The sequence below is a fragment of the Eurosta solidaginis genome, chromosome 4 (assembly GCF_040869045.1).
Source record: "Eurosta solidaginis isolate ZX-2024a chromosome 4, ASM4086904v1, whole genome shotgun sequence".
Taxonomy (NCBI): Eukaryota; Metazoa; Arthropoda; class Insecta; order Diptera; family Tephritidae; genus Eurosta; species Eurosta solidaginis.
Window position 1 is genome coordinate 32,207,248 of NC_090322.1, and position 19,395 is coordinate 32,226,642.

General features: G+C 39.1%; 1 protein-coding gene across 18 annotated transcripts in view; it reads left to right on the top strand.

Annotated features, from left to right (window-relative positions):
• Nucleotides 1-19,395, top strand: part of raskol (Ras GTPase-activating protein raskol) — a 536,164-nt gene that overhangs the window by 251,363 nt on the left and 265,406 nt on the right. For 14 of the 18 annotated variants that reach the window (XM_067781168.1, XM_067781145.1, XM_067781153.1 and 11 more), the window contains one exon: nt 10,399-10,470. The exons of the other annotated variants lie outside the window; for them this stretch is intronic. In XM_067781168.1, the coding sequence (XP_067637269.1) occupies nt 10,399-10,470 (72 nt within the window). The remainder of the gene's footprint in view (nt 1-10,398; nt 10,471-19,395) is intronic. 18 annotated transcript variants of the gene reach the window in all.

The window sequence follows — 19,395 nt, forward strand, 5'->3', positions numbered from 1 at the left end:
AAGATATGTGGCAGGATTTGTAGTATCTTTTAAGAGCGTTCTAGTTCCTAAAGCATATCATCCTATCAGTCTAAGTTAACAGCATTTTTGACGTTCATCGTTACTAGTAATGCTATCGGTCTTATTTGGTGGCACGCTGTCTCGGCTTTCTTGATTGCGTATATGAATTTCGTTATAGTATCTGTGATTATACAGTCCTACCCCATTCTCTCTTGCTGCAATTGGGCGTTGCTTCAGAAGACTCTTCCACTTGTCCAGTGTCGAATATGCTCAGTCGACGGAAATACGACCGATAGATGGGGTCTTCTTTGATCTTCAGAATGAGAACTATTCCGTGCTGTCTTTCATATAGTTCGGAAGATTCTTTTTCTAAGGCATTTCTTGTACTTCTGGCATATTTGCCTCCGCGGCTATTCAATCAAACCTTTTACTAAACATATTTCTTTGAAGATTGTGCATCACTAAAATTACTCTAAAAATCTCTCCCTTGTCCCGAATGAGCTCTAATAACATTTTCACTAATGTTCTTGTAATTGACACTAGTGAGCTAAGCTTTCTATGTGAACAGTGCATTAGCTGTAGATGCTCACGAGATAACCATCCGACAAGAATTGAAAAAAAAAACTGAAAAAAAAACAAGTAAAGACGGGACTGTCTTCGGCTGCGCCGAAGACTTCATACCTTTCATGAATGGAGCTGAACAATAATCTTATCCCGTTCGTAATCTCCAAATAATCGGATACATAAGATAAGAAATATATAGTGAACAGATGTACATACCTAAACAATTTTTAAGATAAACATAAAATAAAAAATGGCAAAAAACCCCCTAATCTGAACGATTGAACGTTGTATGGGATATATATTATATATAGCTCCGATCGAAATGATTTTTACAGGAAATCGTCTATGATATCTAATATATAAAATTCTTCTGTCACGGTTTTAGAGGCTGAACTCCTCCGAAACGCCTGAACCGATTCTCATGAAATTTTGTGAGCATATTGGGTAGGTCTGAGAATCGGCCAACGTCTACCTTTTTTTCGGCTACGTGTCTAGGGTCTTGAGATCAAACCGTGGACCCGGGTACCCCTAGAATGTGTTTATACAATATGGATATCAAATGAGAGCTGTTGATGAGTGCTATAGTACAGGATAATTTTCATACAACTGGGAGGCTAGGGTCTCGAGATATAGCCCAAAACGTGGACCCGGGTACCCCTATAATGTGTTTATACAATATGGATATCAAATTAAAGCTGTTGATGGGTGCTATAGTACAGTGAAAACTCATCTGCCTTGCAGATGACGTTCGGAGTCGGCATAAAACATGTAGGTCCCGTCCGGCCAATTTGTAGGGAAAATCAAGAGGAGCACGACGCAAATTGGAAGAGAAGCTCGGCCTTAGATCTCTTCGGAGGTTATCGCGCCCTACATTTATCTATTTTATGTTGATGAGTGCTATAGTACAGGATAATTTTCATACAACTGGAAGGCTAGGGTCTCGATATATAGCCCAAAACGTGGGCCCGGGTACCCCTAGAATGTGTTTATACAATATGGATATCAAATGAAAACTGTTGATGGGTGCTATAGTACAGGATAATTTTCATACAAGTGGGAGGCTAGGGTCTCGAGATATAGCTTAAAACGTGGACCCGGGTACCCCTAGAATGTGTTTATACAATATGGATATCAAATGAAAGCTGTTGATGAGTGCTATAGTACAGGATAATTTTCATACAACTGGGAGGCTAGGGTCTCGATATATAGCCCAAAACGTGGACCCGGATACACCTAGAATGTGTTTTTATATGACGGGTATCAAATTGAAACTGTTGATGTGTGCTATAATACAAAGTAAGTTTTACACCGCTGAGTGGCTAAAGTTCATTTTGATATTCGATTTAGTCGCATCAACCTGGCAAAACTGACAAATATGAATGCGAAGCCGAAATAAAGACTAGAATTAATAATACCCACATACCTATTTATATACGTCCTATTCGATTTGCCTGAAATTTCGTATATAAATTTGCCTATATTAGTATTTACGAAGTTTTTTCCGGGAAGTATACCAGAAAGGGACTGGGACTCGGATTAGGACTAGGACTGTTACTGAGACTGAGACTCGGAGTGAGACTGGCACTGAAACTCGGAATGGGACTGGAACAAAATACATACCACCCTCTGGGACTGGCAATAAGAGATGAAGAAGAAGGAGAAAAACTTGAGAGAAGAGAAAAGGGAGAAGGAGACTGAGAAAGAGATAAAATGAGACGTAGATGGAGATGAAGCGAAAAAGACGGAGGGAGGAGTGAATAAAAAGATTAGGAAAAAGTGTAGAGGGGTAGGGCAGAGTTAGACGGAAAAAGCGTATTAAAATGTATGCAGATAGGCCAAATTTAGGGCAGAAAAACGTCTGCCGGGTCTGCTAGTATTAGAATAAATATCACCAAGTTTCACGTTTTTATATTGGAAATTAAGGGAGAATTTGCCAAAAATCTTTCTATCTGAACGATCGGTTGTATGGGATATATACATTATATATAGCTCCAATCAAAGTGATTTTTTCAGGATATCTTCTATGATATATTAGAATATATATCAACGAGTTTCACGTTTATACTTTCTAAGTTGCGGCAGGAATGACCAAAATCGTCTTATCTGAACGATCGGTTGTATGGGAGACATATGTTATAGTGGTCCGATCCTACCGGATCCGACAAATGTCTAATATAATTCAAAAATACATCCTTGTGCCAAATTTCATTGAGATATCTCAAAATTTGAGGGACTAGGTGTTCAAACAAACAGACGGACGGACATGGCTATATCAACTCAGTTCGTCGCCCTGATCAATTCAGTATAATTAATGGTGAGTCTATCTTCTATATTTCTCAACGTTACAAACATCGAACCAAAGTTAATATACCACTTCATGTTCATGAAAGGTATACAAATTCAAGCTAAGCACTTACTTTCGCCAAAATTAGAAAATAAAACAATGTAAAATTGTAATGAAGGCGCTTTCGCAGACTCGATGAGCTCTCCTGCTCTTTTGCTGCAGCTGCCTATCAAACGGTTTTACTATTTTCGCAGGTTATGGCATCATTGTAGCACTTCTTAAGGAAAGGAGAACGCCAAAATGTTACATTGAAAATACGTACATGTATGGACGCCAGCTGTTGCCCAAGTTCTTCAGGGACATATCACACCTCAAAGGTGGTTATTCAATGCTGACAAGAACTGAGCAAACCAGCAAACTAAGCACAATGCAACTGTCACAGTGAAATTCCTGGCAACATCCCAATGAACAATCTCGACGGACCGTAGTCAGCGTCAGTGGAAGACGCATTGTTGCAACTTATAACTTTTGATGCATAGTAGCACTTTTCAATGTTAGGTTTCGCACAGCGGGTGCCGACTTATAGAAAAAGCTCAGAATTATAACAAGTAGAGAGCCCTTTTGAGAAAAGCAGAGAACTTCGGTAAATTGGCGGAGATTGCATGCACCGGGTGTCAAATTCAGCACTTGCAAAGTCTAGAAATTATTTGAGATTCAAGACTCTGAACTTCAATTTTAGAAGACTCATTTTCAAAACAGCAGAACCGCGGCCAATACCTTGAAATGTAAACTCGTGCATTGACCGCTATAATTATTTCAACACCACAGAATATTGCGCCAAAAACCACATTAAACCACATGAGCTATTTTTGAAACAAAACTATGAATACTCTCAGAGGACATGTCAACATACCCAACCCCATTTAAAGGCTAGTTTTGCGCCACACACGCTGCTTATGCGTTGGTCAGTGGAACGCATATAAAAATGTTTACAAAAAGCAACACCAAAACTTCAATTGGCTTAGCTGATGGGCAGATGTGTGTCAGCTGTTGAGTGATTGAAGTCATAAAATTCATAAGTGTAATACCGTTAGTGGCACACATGCACACTTCTGTGTATACTCACCACAGCACGCAGCGATCGAACAAATGAGGCAAAGCGGTCGGCAGCGGCACAGGGTGAGCGTGCACACATGTAGCACATGGTGCAAAACTTTATTTGCGTATTGGCCTTAATCCAAACAACATATTTTTTTCATTTGCAAGTTGTTGTTGTTAGCGTTTTTTTAAATTTAGTTTTACTATGAAAATGGCAAATGAGCGCGTAAATGAAAAAAGGAAAAGCTAAAGAAAAACGCGCTTGCTTTGGTAATGAATACAGAAATGCTAAGCAGCGTAAATAATTTTAAATAAATTTAAGTTTTTTTTTTTTGTTTTTCCTTCTAAAAAGCGCCAAAAGGCTTTTAAACACAGGGTTGCAATTGCCATGGCCAAGCAGGCCCTTCTTAGGTGAGTTGTTTACATCAAATAATGGGCGGCTGAGTTCGATAATTTAATGGTTGGGTGCATGAAGTTGGCGGTGTTTTCTAATTGTGTTATTGTTGTTATGTTATTTACAAGTATGCAATTGAAAAAATGTCTCAGTAAAAGCCATAAAAATGTAATTTTATGCTTCAACACAAAAGCAGCGGCAACAGCAACTACAACAAAGACAAAGCTGAAAAAAATAACACAAAGACAAGTAGCGAAAACAGTTGTGCATCCAACTATTGTCTGAAGAGCTGCCAAGCTGACGAAGGTAACAAAGGTCGCCGTCCAGATACTTGGATATGTTTTATCCATATGAAATGACTAAGCGCAGATATTATTTTAATGTAGTTTCGTGATAATGCAATGTAGGGGTAGGATGGAAAAGTTTACCAAAAGCAAACTTCAGAGGATTGGATTTTTGTAAAACTGGTAAAAGCCGTGAAAAATAATCAAACAGCAAAGCTGGGTTCTTTTAAGGGATCAGACGTTTATTTACAGATAATATAAGTGGGATCATATCACTTCTTTTGAGGTATCTCGTTCAAGGCTATGAGGTAGTGGATACACATTAAACTAACCCTGTGAGGACAAAAGGACGTGAATGACGAATTCAGCATTCCTTAAATAACTTCAACTATGAAAATGTTTTCTTCCTTCCTATCATTTGCCATTAACTGCGCTTGTAATTCTCAACTGGTTTGTGAAGTATTCTCTACAGCTTCAAATCGCCCGGTGCGTATAGTAACTTATCTTTTGTACTCATCCAAGTAGTTGAGTAAATAGTGATGACCTTGAAAAATTTACCAGTGGCTCTAGCCCTAGCTTGTATCACAAACCCATGGATACTGTTTGGTGTAGATGCTGTGCTTGTGCTCAAAATGGAGCATATACTTCTTTGGAGTTCATTCAGAGGGAAGCAATGCGAAACATTCGGAGACAACCAATTATGTTCGAGATAACCGTCAGTCATGCCAAAAGTAGTGTTGTTCTTTTCAATAGAAGCTGATGTTTAGATGAGCTGCTTCTATCCACATTTAAATAGGCCACAATTTCATGGAATGCTGGCAGGTAACAAAACCTGTGGAAGTACCAACTTGAGCAGATATCTTCAAGTCTTAACTAGCCTCGCTTCATAGAGCGATCTTATAGTACTATACCTCTTAGATCACACTAATTTTAATTGTGGGGTGTCAGATTTTCGCATTTATACGCGAGGATATCATTCAGGCCATCGGCAGGCTTAAAAATAATGGATATATTTACTGCGGGGAGAGGCAAGTAGATATTACTAGCAGATACGCTTAGACATTTCAAAATGTTTACTGAAGGCTCTAAAACTAGCTTTGCTCAGACTCCTGCGCCTGCCCTTGTGATGAACATCACTTTGCTCTGGGAAGTATGAGGCGTTGTGCCAGAACGAAACACGCGACGCTGCTCTGAAGCGATTTCGTAGCCCTCTTTGACTTCTTCCAAACTAATATGGCAACACAAGTTTCCGCTTTATTTTGTTGTTTTACTTAACGCCCGTTCTTCAGGCATTGAAAACAGAGCTAACTACAAATCGAGTGAATATTTCCTCCAATGGCGTTCGACATATATGGTCTTTCGTTGTCTTCCAATCTCTCATTACCGTAGACTGAGTACAGATGAATGTTTTTCATTTCAAGATACTTGTTATGTGAATTTATTGGCCAAATATCTCCCTGATAACCAATAAAAAATTTAGCACGATAAGGCCTATGGAGTTTTCCTCGAATATTTCCGTTAATTGACCTTGCTTACAGCTATCGTTTCGTCCTGCAATATATCGCATTGATCTAGCAGCTTGCTTCCCCAACCCACCACTTCTCTTGTGGCTTTAAGTTCAGTTTGAACGGTCAGACACGATACCTTGGTGGCTGTCCGTCCGATCATAGCTGGCACTTTATTATGGTGCCTGAATTTAACTTGCCCCCATAGGATAAGCCTTTGTTGCAGTTGTTAACGTTATGTTCTTGAACACAAGGTGTACAGGTGGGCGGAGGGGAAAGGTTTGAAGTGCTGCTGTCGAGCAACACTTCTTTCTCATGCCTTGAACGAAATGGGTTATGGTCTCGCAAGTCATCTAATGTGTCCTGCTAAGTTTTGTCCGCTTGACATAACAGAAAAAAGATGGCTTCTTCAAATTTGTTTCGAGGTGAAAGTCCATTTTTTGGGATATGAGCTACGTCCTATGATTTGGGGAGTATGTGTGATTTCTAAGGCTTTTTACCTAGAAAGTAGACTTCTCATTGTGTTAAGGTATACTCGCCACTCTCTCGCATATCAAAAAATATGTTATATATTAAGAATATTGGATGTGGTGGTTGAGAATTGCAGGTGCTTTACCTTTATTATTTTATATTTATTGCTGCACAAATATTGCGTTTCAAAACGGCCTAATTGGAAAAGGGTACCTACATAACTTACTAACTTACTAGTAGTATGCGTTTTGCTTTCTTCATTTGCATATTTATGACCCGCTACAGACAGCCCTTTATGGACTTTCCCTGCTAATCGCTGACATGCCATTTAATTTGTATTTCCTTTCAATCATAAACTCACATAACAGCATTCAGTACTGTCCTCCTTAACTGCTGCCAGAATTGTTAATAACTTAAGACTGTTTTACAAGTTTTTTCTTTTCTGTCGCATATTTTCCAATTGAAACTAATTATATGTTAAAATTGTATGTAAATTGTACCTAGCGCTTATAAAAAATGAGGTCATTTTTGCATAACAAAGTGAGTGTATGATACTTAGAATGAGGTGTGTAGGAAAATGTAAAGTGAAGTTCTTGATAGATTGACAGCTTTACAAAATGAAAAATGAAGCGAATGGCGAGAACCTATGGAATAGAAATTCAGTGCAGTAAGTGAAAGCGAAATAAAGTCAGACGCGTAGAAGTGAATGAGAATGTATGGGAGTGAAACTTCTGGAAATGGACTGAAGTGGAACGTGTGAAATGAAATTGAGTGCAGGTTTATGAAGTGAAATGCGGTCTACTACAAAGTAGCCACTAACTATCAAATAGAACTAGATATGTGTTCCCTGAAAAAAACACGTATTTTTGAATATTGAAATTATGCAGCGAAGAACATTTCGTAAATTTTTTCCACATATGTAACTACAATTCTTTACTAGCTTATGAATTTTTTAAGCCAAACGCAAGCACAAAAAATTGCTGGGCTTGTTTCTTCTAGACTTTTAACAGTCAGAAAAATTTACCAATATTTGTCACTGGAAAGGATTAGCAGTCCTTACTGAGATAAATTTCCGCTTTGACTAACGCTGCATCCATAGGAACAACCTAGTACTTAGTTTTTTGTAAAACCTGTCCTTTATTGTAAAAAGAAGGGAAATAATTAATAGTTTATAATTTGGAACACATGAGTTGAAAGTTCCCAGGTTTGCACCCACCTACCACATACACGTTTTGGGGCTACAGAGCACTGTACTTTCCAGTTAGTAGTAGGTATTACACTGTTGCTGTTGTTGTATCAGTGATTCGCCTTATCCAAAGCTACGTTCACTTCCTATTGTCATCAATATCCTCTAACGCTAGGGCTGAGGAAACTTGCTGTTTCAACAGGATTGGACTTAAGAGATAAGGGTGTTAGAGGCGTTGGTTTCAAATTGGAAGTGAAAAGATGGTTTATGATTGTGGCGATCCCGTTACAAGCGCGACATACATTCCGAATTTCTTCATAGTGCTTATGGAGATGACCTCTTAAGTTCTCTTCCATCAAATATCTGTTGGGATGCTTAGTTTGGTCTCTGGAGATTCAACAGAAACTGTTTGTTCAGCAGTTCATTTATGGGAAGTATTGTGTAGATGAAGCGCAGTGCTTAGACAGGCCTGCAGTTTCCTGTAGTGTGTTTCTTTTAGACTCGGCGACCACATTGGGGACAAGTAGCTTGCAAAGTATTACACTGTCAGTAGCGACCTTGGTCTAGTGAGTAGTATGCTCGCCGTCCATTACGGTGACCTAGGTCCGTGAGGCAAATTTTGAAAATTAAAACGTTGGCAAACACTCTTACTATTTTGTTTTTGGAAGCTCTCAGACTACAGAAAATGCCAATTTTATTTAAAGTATGGGGTATTTAGACCAAGGTCCAAACGATTTAGCAGAAGTTGGCAATGTCACGCCAAAATATTTTAGAATGAGGTTGGTTTTCAGCAAAAATACAGCGTAGTTCCTTCGAAAAAAATTATTTTTGTCCTACGCTAGATCATCTAACTACCTCCTTTTGTAAGAACCTTGGAACAACAACTGTATCGAGTTTGACGCCGAGCTCTTCTGCCATGCATATGGTTTGCCACTTTTTCTAGTCCTCCTAGAATTTGCTAGCTCTGCATATAAATAACGTCACTGAAGCCCATCTGTCAATGTAGGGTTCTTTGATAACATTTTTTTTTTGGCTGTATTTTTGTTGTTGTTATAGTAAAACATTAACGACACTGCTCAAGCAGCGCTTCTAGTCTGAGGGTCTTTCACTAGATATTAATCCAGATCGATTCGGTGCTTGGGCCGGCTTGTTTCTAAAAGAGTTATAATAAGAGTTATATCAAAAGTTTCTATATAAGAGTTATCACTCATCATTACATAACGTTGATGATGCGGGTGATCTCATTGTAACAATCAGTTCATAACACTGAGGCGATACTGCGATTACTTGGCTTCTGAATATTAAATATGGTACTGAGATGTATACTGGCCAAACCACTCGAGTTTAAGAGACAGCGACGCGTTTGCGTTAACTTCTTGCGCTGATACGAATCATAGCGCTCGAAATATTGTGTCATTACCCAGCACTAATGTAACCAAGTGAAACGACTTAAATCGAAACAAATTGAAACAAACGACAATGCAACTAACAAAGGAAACGAAAAGTCAATGAACTACAAACCAAAAAATTGTTCAACCATTTACTACCGGCAATTTGTTAATTGCCATTTCCCTATAACAATCAACACATTGTCATCAACAATAAATGTACATATATGTACCGACAAATATTCCTCATTGCACATATTCGTACATTCTGCGTTTGTCATAAATGAATACTAATAATAATAATGTTGTAGGAATATTTTGCGAGCGCTTCCATATAACTGCATGCCTTATTGGGCTGGCTGCTGCTGTAATGTGGTGTGGTGTAGGCGTCAACGACGAATGCCAAGAATAATAAACACCCAACTCATAATAACAAAAAACGACATAAATAATCATACAAAACACATAATAGCACACGAACAATGACTGATTAGGACTCATAGGTTGGCGAGTAAAAGTCTGCTGCATTGCAGCGTATTCCTGCACGTAGTTGATGTTGCACACGCCATAAAAAGTGCTGGTGAGCCATTAAAGTGACTACCCCACGCGCAACAGTCATCTTGAGTGATATGATGAGAAGCTCTACTGTAATATCGTCAATTTAATTCATTTCGTTTTGAATACGTAGAACGCTATATTTTCTCTTTGTCCGTTTGCTGGTTGCTCATCCTGCATGTCGTGCTGTATATAAATTGATTTAAGTGTTTTTATCTATTATGATGATATAATATTGTTTTTTTCTACAATTGTAGTTGATATGAGCTTGAAGGGCCTGAACGATTAGCATTAAGTCTAAATACTTAAGAGTTGAAAGGGTCATAGCGCTGAGGTAGCTTATTGTACTTGTGCTGCAGTGGGCTGGTTATTTGTGATATCACTCATGGTTGGTCTGAGATATCTTAAAACCTAAGTTTGCTGTATGAAGTTTAAAGTATCTCGCATTTGATCTAAGTGTAACTTAGTAGAGTAAACTTTTATGTGTGGTACCTTTTACTACTGAGTTATTCTCTTAACCACAGGGTAAAAGTTTTATGCCCAACGTTGGGCACCGTTATTGTTCAACAAAATGTCAAGATTTATAATCACGATAATGTTATTATGTATGCTTTAATTCCATGTTTTAAACGTGTTTAATTAAACTCTACTCTTTTATTCTCTTTCCAGGTGAGTACAAATCGAAAACACTGCCACGTATACATTTCGATACATCTATTAATGATACGTCATTAAATGAAGGTAAATTATCTTTAGTTATATTATATATGTTCTCTACTAAATTCATACTGCTCTAGCTTTTCATCCATGAGTTTCCCTCTTTATCTTGAGATACATAATTAAGCCCAACTATCACCAAGTGACATGCATTCGGTCGGAAAGCGCTCGAAATCTAGCGCAATCTATTTTAAATCTACCCGATTTACAAATAAAGCATATTTTTGGTTGTCAAAGAGCTCATTAGGCTCTATTTTAAAGCCCATCTCATACTCCTCAAAGCCTGGTTGGGTTGCCATCTGTTCTTATCATTATTATTAGGTGAAGTGACCTGTCAGCAATCAATGAAAGCACATAACTTTTCAGACTTTCTGAGATTGATAGAATCATGAGTTTTTCCCATCTACAACACTTTGTCTTCAAAAAAAACCCGCAACGTCAATCAAAAGTCAGTTTTTGAGCAGCCAGTTAAGATTCTGTAGCATGTGGGACCGGGATCAATATTGTGCCTCAGGGAACTCAACTTTTAAGGATCTAAGCAACTCTGGCGTAGTTTTGAGATTTTCATACGTCATTTAGCCACAAGGTTCTTCTTCTATAAAGGAAATGTAAAAAAACGCTTGTTTATCATATTGACAAGCCAAATACGTTGAAATTACTCATTTCGAAATTTTTCACCCGATATGACGCTTGAAATAAACGTCGTGCGTTTTTATTAGATGGTGCTATTAGTCTGCATCGTAGTACACCACGAAAAGACACCTTACATTTCCTCTTTGAACTAGTTTGAAGACCGGATAAAGGCTATGACGTCCTCTGGCGCAGATTATCGAGAAAATGAGCTCCAAGAAAGCGCTGCCTTGCACCACCTGGCACCGGGTAATTGCTAGTTGCATGAACCACCGTTTTCTACTCTTCGTCCTCTTTACAACTCCTGCAGCAACAACGATAAGGCACTACTAACCTCTTTGCATGCCTACCTATAAGGCAGTACCCAGTTCGTACTCCTGCAAGTCAATTTTATCTCTACTTAGGGTGTAAACGTGACGGGATCTGTTAGGATCCAATTTTGGTCCGGTTTCCTTCGACGTCCGACACGCTGGTGTTTGAAGCCATCCTTTTTCAGCTTGACAGAGGATTCGCTCTTTTAGCATTAGCTTGCATGTGGCAAGGGGCACATCTAAGCGTTCTTGGTCAGAGAAAATCTGCTTGGTCGTACCCTGCCTAGCGAGTTCGTCTGTAATGAAGTTTCCCTCGATTTCCCGGTGCCCCGGCACTCATGTGAGGTGTACATGGTTCTGATGGGGCATATCTTCAAGAGATCCGCGACAGTTTAGTGCTAGTTCAGAATTAAACGAGTAAGAGCCAAGGCATTTGATTGCACCCTGGCTATCTTTGAAAATAAAAATTTCGTTGCCGATATTGTGTGTTCCTATCCTAACTGAGGCTTCGGTGATGCCTGATACTTTTACCTAAAAGACACTACAGTGATCGGGTCTGAAGGAGAATTGGCGGATTAGCTCCCTTGAATATAATCCACCTCCAACACTGAATTAAATTCAAAAGTCACATGCTTTCTTGTTTTCTTGTGGAGCCTTTTTTAATGTATGTTGTATTGACGTCATTTGGAAGTGATTTCCAAACAAGTCACGCAAAGGAGTTGTCTACAATAAGCGCAGTGAGAAGCAGTAGCCGTACGTGTTAACAAAGATGACAACCGCGCTAGCACACAAATGAATGCAAAGTCAATTAAAATTAAATAAAACAGCCACACATACACACACACTTCATGCACCTAAATTATAAGCAAAAACTTAATAAGATTAAACCACAAAATCATTAAATTAAAACTGATGAAAAGTGATGACATTTGAATGAGTAAATAATGTTGCGAATCTCTGGAAATTCTCGATAATAGTTAGCCTTCTCTTATCGGTTGAATCACTGAACTGTCGAATGAACAAACTCAAATGTTTTGCATACAAAATTGTCTTTATTCACAGCACTACTATAGTACCAGAACTTCACAATTCAAATTATTCGCGTACTTCAATTGCATAATAAAACTGATTGACCGTCACTTGTACTGCGCCGATTTTATACTCTCAGTTGTCTCGTTCGCCTATTTTTCCCAGGGTCTACATTTCGCGAGTAGCCTTCTCGATTAGTTGCTTATTGACTTCTCTAATCTGCTGCATCTCATATGTGCTGTTGTCTGCGATGTCAAAATCTGTGCGCAATACCAAAGAGGATAGAAATAATAAGAGACGTCATTTCATACTTTTTATGAATTTTATTTGTAATGTCCCATTTGAGGGGTAATTTTAAATTGCTTCTACACAATTTCATGAGGTATTTTAGATTGTTTTAAGAGATCATATTAATTAGACAATTCATCCTCTTTTCAACAATCCCAATATATATTAATATAAACTTCTTAAAAATGTGTAGAAGGTAATTTTCTAATACTCGCCAATAAGGTACATTACAAATGAAAATCGAACTGGCGTCTCTTATTATTTCTATCCTCTTTGGCAATATCGTCTGCGCTCTTTGTGGTTGTTTTTATGCGTGCGTACCAGAGAACTGCAAAAATCACAATTTTCTTGATTTAATCAAACACTAAAACTTGCATTCACATTCAATCATGCGAATAAACTCATATTGAATAAACTCATAATTGAATAAACTCGTAAATGAATAAACTCAGCATCTGTCTTTACAAAACTCTGTTAGCATAATTGCGATCGAATGACCGAACAGGTAAGGGCAGAAGAATCATGCAAATATTCAGACGCATGGAGTTTTCATATTTGCCTTTTCATTCCGATGAATGTAATCGCGGTTGAGGCAAACCAGCAAACGCCTGAATTGATTATATTCACGCATGCAATAAGTTGGTTGATTTTAAATCAATCGATTATGTTCGTTTAAGCAAGTTGGATCATTGAACACGATCATGTTGCCGAATGTAATCGAACGTTGTTGTGTTCGATTTTTGCAGTTCATTGATGCTTACTTGTTGGTTGTCTCAGCTGCTTTGATCATTGTGGATAAGTACAAGTGTGTTGACTTATTTCTGACAGACACTCGCTTAAGTTAGCATAACGGGAAAATTTGGGATGCCATTGTTGTTTCGGTTGAAAACGGTCAATTAGGGTTCTGTGCAGGGACGTAAAAGATTGAAACAGAGTTTATGTTGTCACAAAAGTGTTGCTACTGTTACACAGCATTTTAATTTTATATCATGGCGAAAATTGTTCAGTTCAGTTATTGATTTTCATTAAAAATTTTATTTATTGCATGAGGTTACTCTTCTAACCGTGAAAAGTATAGAAAACGTTAAGTTTTTCAAATTATTGTGAAAAACTTTTTAAAAACAACAGCAAAGTATATCGATAAAATATTTTCTAGGGTTTCTGAATTTCTGTGCCCAAGTTCATTAAATTTGTGTAATACAAGAATCTGGTAACAGCATTTTTTAATGAAAAAACAACAATGTTACACGTGTGGCGCTTTATATTTTGTTAAGTTTCTCTAAACTTTTTTGACTCTAATTTAAATAGATTTTACTTTCCGTATGTTTCCGCATTGTTGGATGCTACAAGTCTTCTATTATTTATATTTCCGTGAAAATATATGCAACTATTTTATCTGTAAATACTACAAAGTTTTATTAAACTATCAAATACAACTCAGCTTAAAATGCAACTCTAGACCTGAGATATGCATCAGGTGAGCGAGGCTGTTTGTAATTTTAACCTTTATCCGTTAGTTGATACACTTGCTATTGCACACCAGGCATGCTTAACCAACGAACCGATATCATTTCGTTACGATAATTAACGTTAATAAACGAAACAAAGTCATTTCGTTTCGTTTATTAACGTTAAGAACGTCAAATTAACGAAATGATTTCGTTTCGTTTTCTGCCGTATCAAAACGGAATCAAATCGTTTATGTTGATTATTAATTTCAAACTATGCTGGCAAAGCTGATTGATGGCGGAGTCATTAAAGGTGAAAGCATTAGCCAAGCTGATTGCAACTTTTCTCATGAATTTTGACAGTACGAACATTTTTCAGAGTGTTTTTGACATTACCACTAACGAATTACACAAACAAATTATATGGAGTTTGTGTGTGTATGTGCGCTCATTGTTACCACCTTACGGCTTCACCATGGCTATAGCATTGCCAGCACAATTCAAACATAAAGTATCACGTTTTTGTTAACGTTTTTAACGTTAACGAAAGCTTTTCGTTTCGGTTAAAAACGAGATACAATTTATCTTGATAATTTCTTTATCGATTGTTGCGGACCTTGCAAAATAATGAACCACTAAGTTTTAATAGCTGTGCTTTATTAATTCAGATTGCACTAGATGCTTTAAAAATCTGTAATACATATATATAGTGTTTCATGTTACATATTTATAATATTCAATTGAGCAACATGTTTTAATATATACCTTAGTTCTTTATATTAATTTCAATATTCTGCTGTCCTATGTAAAATAATGAATTTTCTGACTATCGCCTGATCGACGTTAAGAAGCAAATGGCGAAATTCTGATAAAGAAAATTAACGCAAAGAAGAATGGACAAGCGCGCATGATTGCATTTTCAGCGCATTTTAATAGAGTTGCTTTAATCGGTAACATTCTCCCCCCGGTGAGCGGATGAACCTTCGGAGCTCTCTCTACTTTTATCGATGTCGAGTACTGCTAGTTTTACTGCGGGCCGCTCCAGTACTCCTTGCTTTGTTTTGACTTTAGCTCGTCGTACTTGTCCATCCTTTGCCAATGTTGTTTCGATGACAACACCCTTAAGCCAAGTGTTTCTCGCAGCGTTCTCGTCCACTATGAGCACGATGTCACCTTCGCTGATGGGTTTTATTTTTTCAAACCATTTACCACGTCGCGTAAGAGTTGGTATCATTTCTCGTATCCATCGACGCCAGAAATGATTTGCGAAGATTTCGCTTTGGCGCAGATTCATTTTTAAGTCGATACTCTCTGCATTGCAGAACGGCTTGGCCCCGTTTGAACTACCCAACAGAAAGTGATTTGGGGTGATAGGCTCCTGATCTTAGTAGTCAAGCGATAGGAATGTGAGCGGCCGAGAATTAACAATCATTTCCACCTCTAGTAAAGCCGACCGAAGACTCTCATCGGTAAATTTTTGAGACGGTATTATTTTGTATAAAATCGATTTTGTTGTTCTGATTAAACGCTCCCAGGCTCCCCCCATATGCGGTGCGGCTGGAGGGTTAAATTTCCAGGTGATACCTTTATGAGCGATTTGGCTTTCTACTACTGATGTGTTTAGTTTGATCAATTCTTCTTTCAGAAAATTTTCCGTTCCTCGGAAGTTTGTTCCATTGTCACTGTATATTTCGGCAGGACAGCCGCGCCGAGCAATGAAGTTACGCAAGCACATTAAACACGAGTCAGTACTAAGCGAATGTGCTATTTCTATATGCACTGCTCTTACAGTGAGACATGTCAACATTACACCCCATCTTTTTTTTGTTTTTCGGTTCTCAATTACAGTCATGGGACCAAAATAATCAATGCCTACGTAAGTGAATGGCCGAGTGTATGCAGCACGCCTGGCTACTGGTAGAGGCGCCATCTGTGGTGGTTGTGGGGATGCGTTCGCATTTTTGCATACCTGACAGTTGCGCCTTACCTTTTTGAATAAATATCGCAATTTAAGTATAAAGAATGTCTGTCTTACCTCGTTTAAGGCAGTATCGTGCTGTATGTGGTGGTAAAGTTGATGATAGTGCTCTACTACGAGGTTTGTGACCGAATGTTCTGTGGGCAAGACGATAAAATCATGTTGGGATTTTAAGGAAGACTGAAAATATGATGCCCTGTTTTGGACGCGCATGACGTCATTATCATCCAGGTAAAGTTGCAGTCTGCGTAACGACGAGTCTTTGCCAACAGTCTTACCATTTTTGAGTAGATGCCATTCGTCAAAATTCTCCATTTGGATTGTTTTGAAAATAAACTGTTTTGCACGACGATAATGATCAGCTTGTAGCCGACAGTCATCCGATGTCGAGTAGATTCGCTGCTTAAGCTTTTCGAAATATAGAATCCAGTTAGCAACAGCTCTGTACAGCCGTACCCAGTTCGAAAAATATGTAAAGTTGGTATGTAATCGCCGATTATCGTGTATTAGGAGCCTAGGTCGCATTTCGCTAGTGCTCATCGTCCCCAAGTCATCGCATTTTGGCCATTCTTCAGGACGTTTGGAAAGAAAAGCAGGACCATTCATCCATAGTTCTCCCACCTCGATTGCCGGTTTTGTCTCAGTGGCGATATCGGCAACATTCAGCTTAGTAGGTACCCATCTCCACTCACCCGGGTTAGTTGTTTCGTGAATTTCGGCTATTCGAAACATGACAAATTGTTGGAATTTGCGAGGATCGCCGTTGAGCCAGTGAAGGACTGTTTTGGAGTCGCTCCATATGTATCGCTTTTCCAACTGAATTGAATGCGCCTCCTCTATCACATTTGTTAAACGCGCCCCGAGAATTGCTGCTTGCAGTTCCATGCGTGGAATTGAGAGAGGTCGCAACGGAGCTACTTGTTTTGGCGGACACAAGCTTGGTCGAAATTTCGCCATTAAATTCGATTCGGAAATAAGACACCGCAGCATAAGCATACTCGCTTGCGTCGACGAACGTGTGTAGTTGCACTTTACAGTCTTTTTCGTAGAGATATGGGGAATAGCAGCGCGGAACCGTTACATTGGTAATGACGGGAATGTACTTGATCCAAGTTTGCCACTTTAACTGAAGTTCAGGGTCGAGCGGTTGATCCCAGTCTATTCCGCTGCGCCATATATCCTGAATGAGTATTTTAAGATACGACGTTAAGCAGGCTACTAAGCCAAGGGGGTCGAAAACTGACATGAGTACTTGTAATACTTCCCTTTTGGTAGGCGTAATTCCTTCAGCGAGTACATTGCGCCTTAGTCGAACAAATTTTAACACGTACTTAAAACTGTCTGCTTGCGTCGCCCAATACATTCCAAGAACTTTTTCGACAGTTGTTATATTTGCGCTGCGGTCAAACGACTTATTTTTTGGCTCACTTTCGCCTTCCAGAGCAGCCAATACCTCTTGCGAATTGCTAGACCAATTTCGCATATGAAAGCCGCCCTTTGAATGTATATCGCGAACGCTTTTTGCTAAGCTGATGGCTTCCTCCACTGTTCGTGTGGATTCGATAAAATCATCAACATAGTGGTGGTTTGTTATTGCATGCACTGTTTGTGAGCGGTCCTCGGAATGTATTGAAGCATTCAGATTCCGCACGTAATGCGCTATACACGGCGAGCACGAAGCTCCGAAACTTAAAACGTTAAGTCTATACACGCTTATCGCCTCTTTGTTGTCGCCACACCAAAGAAAGCGCTGGGCGTCAGCATCTGCTTCGCGTAATTTAATGCGGTGAAAAATTTCTTCAATATCTCCGCAAATTGCGATGGCGCCCATGCGAAAGTTGAATAAAATATTGATGAGTGGGGTTAACATGTCAGGACCTTTGAGTAGAAAACTGTTTAGCGAAACATTGGCGGACTTCGCTGCTGCGTCCCACACGAGCCGAACTTTGTTTGGCTTATGTGGATTACGCACAATAAAAATCGGTAAATACCACACTCTTGAACCGCGATCGTGTATAGCATCCGCTGGTAGTTTAGTAGCGTAGTTTTTTGCAACTAGGTTGTCAACTTGTTGTTGTATATTGGAAAAGAGTTCCTCATCGGCACTCACTGTGCGTTTCAAACATTTAAATCGTCGAAGTGCCATTGGCAAGCTGTCCGGCAGATGCGTGTCGTCGTTGGCCCACAGTAAGCTCGCAACAAAGCGGCCTTAACGAAGTTCACAACTCTTTAGAATTTCAACGGCCCGTTGGTCTTCAATGGAAATGGGATTATTTTTAGGTGCACAAATGCTCATTTTTTCATTTATAATAAAGGCTTTCACTAGATCGTGCAAGTCGTTGTCGTTGCCACAGCTACACTCGTGCAAATTTAAATGTACGGGTTTACTTACGGCATTGTTGCCTCCTAGTACTGTCCAACCTAACCTAGTCTTCACCCCTATCGGATCTTGCCAGCCCCCTTCACGTACCTTTAATGCCGATATCAGGTTTGGGTTGTTCACGCCAATGATAAGCTTAGGTGTAATACCTTGGAAACTCGGAAAAGGAACATCTCTAAGGTGATCATGCATTTCCTTAAGTTCGTTGGCCATAAGTGATTCCGGTGACATATTCAGATTTTTTACGGTGTGGACGTTGCGAAGGGGATATATTTTTGCTCCTTGGTAAGCCCCTGAAATCTTTAGGTCCAGCTTTCGTGAATCCGATTCGCGCCTACTTATGTTTCCAGTCCAAGTGATACACAGCGGATCTGAAATACCTGTTTCTCCCAACTCGTCGGCTAGACTTTGTTCCATAAGGCTAAGTGTGGAGCCATCGTCCATAAACGCAAATGCGCGTATCGTTTTATTTTTGCCATGTAGATTAACCGGCAGAATGCGAAAACAAGTGCTGCCTTTCGAAGCTGAACAGTGATTATTTAGAGTTGTTGTCAGCTCGCTGCCGTCTCTGCTGGCGCTGTTGTGCAGTAACATGTGGTGGCGGACTGCACACCCGTCTATACCGCATAACTTGCTGCTCCAACAGCGACGAGAATGTGTGCCCAAACATTGACGACATAAGTTATTTTCTTTAACGATACTCCATCTCTCTTGCGTGGAAAGGGCTTTAAATCGTTCGCATTGAGTTACTTTATGTGCTATACTACAGAGAGGGCACTTGGAATTTGATTTAACCTGTTTCATAACTGTCTCAGATTTATGAGTGTTTAGTTGAGCTTCTCGCTTGCTGTATTTTTCCAGAAGAGCAGGCGGACTTGTAACACG